The sequence below is a fragment of the Motacilla alba genome, chromosome 5, assembly GCF_015832195.1.
Source record: "Motacilla alba alba isolate MOTALB_02 chromosome 5, Motacilla_alba_V1.0_pri, whole genome shotgun sequence".
In the NCBI taxonomy this organism is placed as follows: Eukaryota; Metazoa; Chordata; class Aves; order Passeriformes; family Motacillidae; genus Motacilla; species Motacilla alba.
Window position 1 is genome coordinate 4,153,751 of NC_052020.1, and position 7,648 is coordinate 4,161,398.

Consider the following 7,648-nt stretch of genomic DNA (forward strand, 5'->3'; position numbering starts at 1 on the left):
AGCACTTGAACAGATGCTGAAGTTCTCTTAGATATCTAAACTACCTTCTTTTAAGCAAGACAGACTTAAAACCTGTAGCAACAGAATCGTTACTTAGCACCACCACACTTGAAGAAAGAAGTTCCATTTTTTAAGGACATATAAAGAAAATAAAAGCTTTCAGTTCTGTATTAGATGCTTTTGCAAGAAAAAAACCCAAACAGAACAAAAAAACCAATATCCCACATACACACACACACAAACCCCCCAAAACAAACAAATAAACCAACCACCAAGAGCACAAGCACAAGAAAACAAGCATCTGCTGATAGAAGGGAAATAAGAGCAAAATGTGTCACAGCACTTCTATTTGGAGTGATTAAAAAATGCAAAGCAAAAGCTCCCTTGTGACAGTAGTGGTGACAATGGCTTGCTAGGTTACAGCAGTAAGCAGTCCAAGGGAAGGAGCCACAGAACACTAAAAAAGCAGCAATGCAAGAAGCCTTTTATGTCCCCAAGAAGCCACTAAGGCATCACACAGCTATGTGATTTTGCTGTCCTCTGTGGCTGCCACAGAAGTTGGTGAGTCCTCACCCCCAGCAGCACCTGTGTTTGATGGACCAGCCCCCTGCTCACGTTGAAGATCCCCCTTGAGAGCATTTGCCAGATTCCTGCACTCACTCCAGCAGAGCGCAGAGGTCTTGGCCATCAACTGCTCCCTTAGGCCCCTGAAATCAGGACAAACCTTCCATTAAAGTGTTTGTATTGTGTTTATGAACTTCATGAACTCTTCAGGAGAACACTTTCTGCTAATCTCAGCCCTCATTCACACTCTCCATTCAATCCCATCACTTACACTGCCACACCTCTTTGTCTCATTGTGGAACAAATATGGATTTACAACAGTGCTCCAAAAGTCAGCTTTTCCTTTTAATAGAACAATTTCCCTAAATTGTGCTCCCACAGGTGAGGAGGCTGAGAGCTGGGGCAGTGAAGATACAACATGGCAGGGGCTAAACTTGCACTGTCTGCTTGTCAAACCACATTTTAGTCAAAGTGTATAACTTCTTCAAAACATGAAACAGATCAGATATTTCCTGTACTGCCCTCTGCAAATGAAACTTATTTCATCTTATTTAATTTGCATAAATTAGTACTTAGAAAAGATCAGATCCTCAGTAGGGATATAACAAAAGTAATCAGCTTTTGTCTGGCCTCTCTGGAATTAGAGATTTGCAGCAACTGAGAACCTCCTCTGAGAAGACAGACTGTGTTGACACTAAATGACACAAAAGACCGTTATCAAACAGTCACAGGGTTTATATTTGTTCAAAGAAAGATGTCTAATTTTTTTTACTTCTTTATAGATTTAAGTGAACTGTCTTGTCATTCAAACAAAGTTTTTATTACAGGAGACGCCCAGGAAAAATTTTCAGCCAACTTTCTAACTTTGGTGCAACGCAAAATTCATTTACAAATGCAGGTACTGCAGGGAAAGTGGAACAGATGGCCAGTCTGCAGGACCCCAGGAAGGTATGACACACTTAAAGGGCTCATTTGTAAAAGCCACTTGGAAAAATACCCCGTCTGCAGGAACCTAATAGGCCAGTGAGAACTTATTTTCATGATAAAATGCTTTTAAACTGTATGTCCTTGTCTAGTTTTCCTTCAGGGATGGATTTCTGTAAAAGTCAGACTGACCATAATAGAACAGTCATAACAAAGCAAGACTGGCTGTTCTGGGCAGGTAATAGTAAATACAGTGCTGCTGTGAGTCATCCTCCCCAAAACTGGTATGTGAAGCTCAGAGATCTTTCTCTGTTGTTATTCTGGTGAAGAGGCACACATCCCTAACTTGTGAATGCAGGAAATACCCAAACACTATCCACAGACTCTTTTATTCCCATGGAAAACCAAGGAACACATTCAAGTTGGGTTTGCATGGTTGTCGGTCAAAAACATTAGAGTTTTCCCTGGAACAGTAAAATATTTCATCTGAGATCACAGACATAAAAACACAAATCTGGAGCCTCATTATGACATCCTAACAGTCCCTTTCCACAACACAAATATCCCTCACATAAATTAAAAATGTGATCACGACAGGAACCAGGACTGCACATACTGGGCTAGAAAGGAATGGCAAAGAAAAGAGGAGTTCTTCATGGTTTGACAAAATTCACATTACAAGCTTTATTGGATCAATGGATAAATACATATGCAGCTCACTGGGTAAGACCTAACTCAGAGAAAACCAATTAAAACTTAAAATTTCCCTGAAAAAACCAAGAAAATATCATTAGCTAAGAAACTACAGCAGTGTCCCCACTGTGAGGGGTCCCCCACTGCCAGAGGACCAGCTTGCACCCCAAGCCATCACTTTGGGGGCTGACAGAGCAGTTTAAACACCTGAACATTTCATTTCCAAAAATAGGCTTCTCAGCCTTTTTTCAGACTGTGAAATGGCTCAGCTATTTCTAAATGCCACTGAATCAAACCCAGTGACATGTGGGGAGAGACACTGTGACAGTAACCTTCACCATCTCTTCCTGAGTGTGTTTGGCTTTTCTTTTTTCCTCTCAACAAGGCTTAATCTCACTGTCTGGCTGAACATTAATCCTCTTTCACCAAGTCCCAAACTAATGCTTGCTGCATTAAGACACTGCAAATCCTCAAGGTATAAATTACACCCAATTCAGTATAAAAGGAAAGCACAGGGCTTTCTTCGCACTACAGCTGGTACTTCTAGGAAGGCAAGCAGAATACAGGTAAGTTTTCATCAGATCCTGATGGAGAAATCTTTTTTTTTTTTTTTTTCACATTGAAAACTCTTAAAAGTATTTAATTGCTTCTGAAAAATACATTATACTTTGTTCTTTCTCTCTCTTGCTTCTTTTTCTTTGTCCTTACAGACAGGATACATTCTCTCTCCAGAAACTTTGACAAAAATATTTCACTGGAAGTGGGATGGTATTCTGTTATCATTACCATTCTGCGGAGATTGCAGCCATGCCACTTCCATTGCTTAGGAAAACCAAACTCCTTGAGCAGTAAATATGAGAAAGATCTATCTCATGTCTCTGTTCTCACTGATGATTCTGAACTCTTGCTGTTATAGAGCCACTTGGGGATAAAGCAGAGACTCAATTTCTCCCTGCTTCTCCAACTATTTCCTGTTGGAAATAACTATACATGTTGCTCCAGCTGAGTTATACTTTTTGCTTTATAGACAGGATGAAGACACTTAATTGCTACGTGCTGCTCCTTTGCTGGAAAGCAATTTGCTGTAACAGCTGCCAGCTCACCAATATCACCATCGCCGTGGAAAGAGAAGAATGTGAATTCTGTATTACAGTGAATGCCACGTGGTGCTCAGGATACTGCTTCACCAGGGTGAGACTCTTCATTTCAGGCACCAGAATTGAATATCTCAAGTGATGGATGGATACCCCATTCCTGCAGTCTGTAGCAAAGACAGACAGGATGAGACAGGCTGAATAGCTGGGTAACACAAGAGTAGATACACAGCCAATCTGAAGCACAGACAGAAGGGTGAAATATCATCATAAAATTCAGTTAATTAACTGGCTGCATATATTATGTTCATAGGGTATAACCACAGTTAGAAGAATTACAATCAGGATCTCTGCTTTGTGCTCAATTTGTGTCAGCAAGCAGATACAATAAAACAGCCATTCCTATGTAGACTCCTCTGCTCTTTCAAATAATTTAAAGACTCAAGTAATTGACCTGAAAGATTGTCTGGTGATGGGATGACACAAATTTGTTGTTTCAGTCCTCCTGAAAGGGGAAATTTAAAGATCTAAATGAAATTAGATGAGTCAGACCCAAATGCTTTTGATCTCAGTGGGATTTTCCCATTTTATAAAAATTTTGAAACCTAGCCCATATGAAATTTTAAAACAGTTATTTCCTTCTAATTTCAGGATCCAGTATATAAATATCCTCCAGTATCAACTGCTCAGCAGACCTGTACCTTCAAGGAGGTTGTGTATGAAACAGTGAAGATCCCTGGCTGTGGTGACCACCCTGAATCTTTCTACTCATACCCAGTAGCTACAGAATGCCACTGTGACACCTGTGATACTGACACCACTGACTGCACTGTCAGGGGACTGGGGCCATCCTACTGTTCCTTCAGTCACAATGGAAGTAACCAGTGAGGGGCACTGGGGACAGCAGTTTGGCTTTAAATGTTCCCTGCTAGGTGAAGGTCCTGTTCAGGTTTCAATGGACGGTAACAGGCTAGGTATTTAGAAACTGCCAAAACTGAAACAAAGATTTTTAAGGCCAAAATGAAGAGCTACTGACTAAACTCCTCTTACTGCCTTTCTTACTTAACCTATCATTTGCCTTAAAATCATTTTCATAGGTCTATAAAAAATACTGCTTCCAATCTCTTCTGCCTTTCCCCCTTATCACAACTCTGTTACTTATATTCCTGTATTTCCACTTCTGGTTCACAGAGATTACTCTCTATTCTGTGCTTTCAAAAAGTTTCCAAGTTTCAAGCCTCTGTAACCTCTTGCTTTTCATCTCTCCTAAGAACACACTTATTTTTCAAAGCCTTGCTGCTGGTTGTGGTTCTGTTAGCTGGACTGTAAATCTCTCTCCTCTGAGATCCTGACTGATTTTTCTTTGCATTATGTTCCATATAGTCATTATGCTCTGCCAATAATAACAGCATGCATATTTAAGAGCCAAAATCTATGTTCAAATGTTGAATGCCACCTGAATTCCTGTACTTTCTCAGTAAGGCTTGTTAGCTCAGCCTCACCAGCACAGCAAGACAAGTAACACGGACTCTGCTTCATACCTGGCTAACTTGAAGAAATCATCAGCTCTCAGTTTTCACCTGAGTGCAGAATGCAGTAAAGAGAAATGTTCAGCATTATTTAACACAGGAGCCTCAAAAATTGTTTAGGGATGGATCCAGATGCACCTGACCCCAGTGGTGCAAACATGGTGTGCTAATGTGCCTTGAGAGCCTTCACAGGAGTCCCTCCAGAGAATGGAAATTCACAGAACCCTGCAGCAACCCAACTTTGCAGATATCAGGATGCAGTTAGGTCTGGAAGTGAGCTGGAGGACTGACTGAACCAGCATGGGAAATTACCTCACGTTATTGAGAAAACTATATGAAGCCTACAGAATGAGATCCTAGGGGAAAATGAAAATACACCATTCTTCACCAGAAAAATCCCCTGCACAGGCACAGGATGGAAACAGTGGATTCTGCTGCAGCTTGGCACTGCAGGCTTGGTGGTGTCAACACCATCCAACAGCACTCCAGAGCTGCAGGAAAGTCGGGGTGTAAGGAGCAGAGCCTACAAGACACAATCTACCTCCAGCACTCAGCTCTGCATGGCATGGCTGAGTGGTTATTTCTGACAGAACTTCAGAGCTCTGAAAAACCAGAGACAATTCACACAAGAAGAATAAGAATGGAGAGAGGCCTAAAAAAAAAATCTTAGGAGAAAAAGGTTTATTTAAATGTGGTTGTTTTGCTTAGGGGAGGGAGCACTTAGGAGGAACATCAGCAGAACATTTCACATTTTACATGAAAACTGTTACACAGACAAGAGCAGTCAGCTCTCCATGTCCAAAGAGAGCAGAACAACTGATGGAAGATTCAGAGCAGGCACCAGCAAATCTGCAAGCTACAGACAGCCAGACAGTGCAACAAGCTGCCGGGGCTGGGAGAAGGAAGGGTGTGGGGTCTGTGGGGCAGTGAGCACCACAGGTCTCCCAGAACACCTGGAACCTGTTAGGAATGCCAGGCAAAGCTAATTCAGCACGAGGCAGGACAAGGAAGGAGAAGTTAGCTGGCAGCTCTGCTTTTGAGACCCTTATAGATGTGTTTATTTAAGGAGGATTTGCCTGTCACTCTGAATCTGTTTTGTAATATGTAATAGGTATTTTAACTTAGGTAGTTTTTAGCTTTTTTACTAAAAGGTATTCATTCTCTTGATTTTATTTCTAAGATTTATGTGCATGGACATTGGTCTAGTGAAGCTTTAAAAGTGGCAAAATAATGGATAAATCCCATTGAGTCATACTCAGTTTTAAACACGAGTCAATTTCAGTTAAAACTAAGCATATTATTAATATCAGCAATTATTCCACTCTAAATGAGAGAATTTTGAATTACAATTGCAAAACAAAGCTTGTAGCTTGTAGAAAAAAAAAGGTCTGTTAAAAAAGTATGTAAACAAGTATGTTTTCATAATAGATCTGTATTGTCTAGTGTGTATTTTCAAATAATAAAAATAATTTTATTCCACTTCTGTTATGAGTCTTAATAAGCCAATTTTAAAACTTATGAGTCCACCTGCCAACCGTATTGTGCTTTAAATTGCATATTTTTTCTTCCTCTCATAATTTTTTCCCATGTAACTAGCACAGCCACCAGAGCCACTTATGCATTGTATGGTCAAATCACATCAAATCAGACACATCAAATATTTTAGCCTGATCCAGTAATACGATTATGAAATATTACATAGCTGCAATATAAGAGTAGTGTGGATAATGATGATCAATAATGATCATTAATATTTTATTTAGATCATAGACATTAGAACCTGTCCAGAGTTGTCCACATCTGTCACAAATTAGATTGCATGCAAAACCAAAAATCCTATAGGTCTCATTTCATCCATCAAACAAATGCACCACGCATTTTCCTTTTGCAAACAAAACTATTCAGAACCTCTTAAAGAAGGCTGGTCAGACTTGAAGATATCTTAGTCTACATTTGGTAGTGTGTAAGACAGACTTTACCTTTTTAAAAGTTCAATTTCCATTGAATGCCAAATAATTTCATTAAACTTACTTTTACATCAGTGTTTCTGCAAAGCTTTAGTGAAGGAACACACGAGTCATGAATATCAGTATAGTATGACATCCAAATCTGCTTTTTATTATTTAAGAAAAATATTTAAGAGGTCATTTTTGTGCTTGTTGTCTAGGTCTGTCAGATAAATGGGAGCTCTGTCAAAAGGTGAAAGCCTCAGTATGATATGCTACTGGAAAAAGCAAATTGGTGGATAAGCTTTTAGAAATGTTTCTAATACAGTCAAAAGTGGATTTTGAAGAACTCCTACCATGGGCCTAACACTTTTCATTGAAATCAAATATGTAAAGGTAAAATATTTTCCAACGTGAACAGAACCACTCTGCCAACAGTGAACTTTTCCACAACGGCATATTAATTCCATTTTTAATGTCAGGCTCTGCAAAAAGACCTTGGAATATAACCTTTTCAGCCACCAGCCTGCAAAATCTAATGTTAGAAGCAGTAAAAATTAAAATGGACTGATTTACTTGTATTTAAGCAAAGCTATCTCTTTTCTTGCATGAGCCTGGAAGAAGCAAACCTGGTAAACTTTAATTTCTAGCCCCTGGTGAAGGCAAACAGCACAGAGGCAATGCCCAGTGTTGGACTGAGGGCCACTTGATGCAGGATTCTGTGTGCTGCAATTAATGAATGCCCAGATGTATGGCTCCACTGCAGGGAGAGTATTCATCTGTGGGAAAATTAATGCTCTCTGTCATTCTTTATGCACACAGCCTGACCTTGATCTTAGGGGTGGCTGTGCCAGCTGTCCTTGGAGCCCTCCAGATGTCAGGATGGGAACACAGAGTG

General features: G+C 40.0%; 1 protein-coding gene across 1 annotated transcript; it reads left to right on the forward strand.

The window, feature by feature from the left end:
* The first annotated feature begins 3,213 nt into the window (after positions 1-3,213).
* Positions 3,214-4,341, forward strand: FSHB (follicle stimulating hormone subunit beta). Its single transcript, XM_038138803.1, has 2 exons — positions 3,214-3,372; positions 3,927-4,341. The coding sequence occupies exons 1-2, from the start codon at positions 3,214-3,216 to the stop codon at positions 4,161-4,163; spliced, it is 396 nt and encodes a 131-aa protein (XP_037994731.1). The 3' UTR covers positions 4,164-4,341.
* The last annotated feature ends 3,307 nt before the right edge of the window (positions 4,342-7,648 follow it).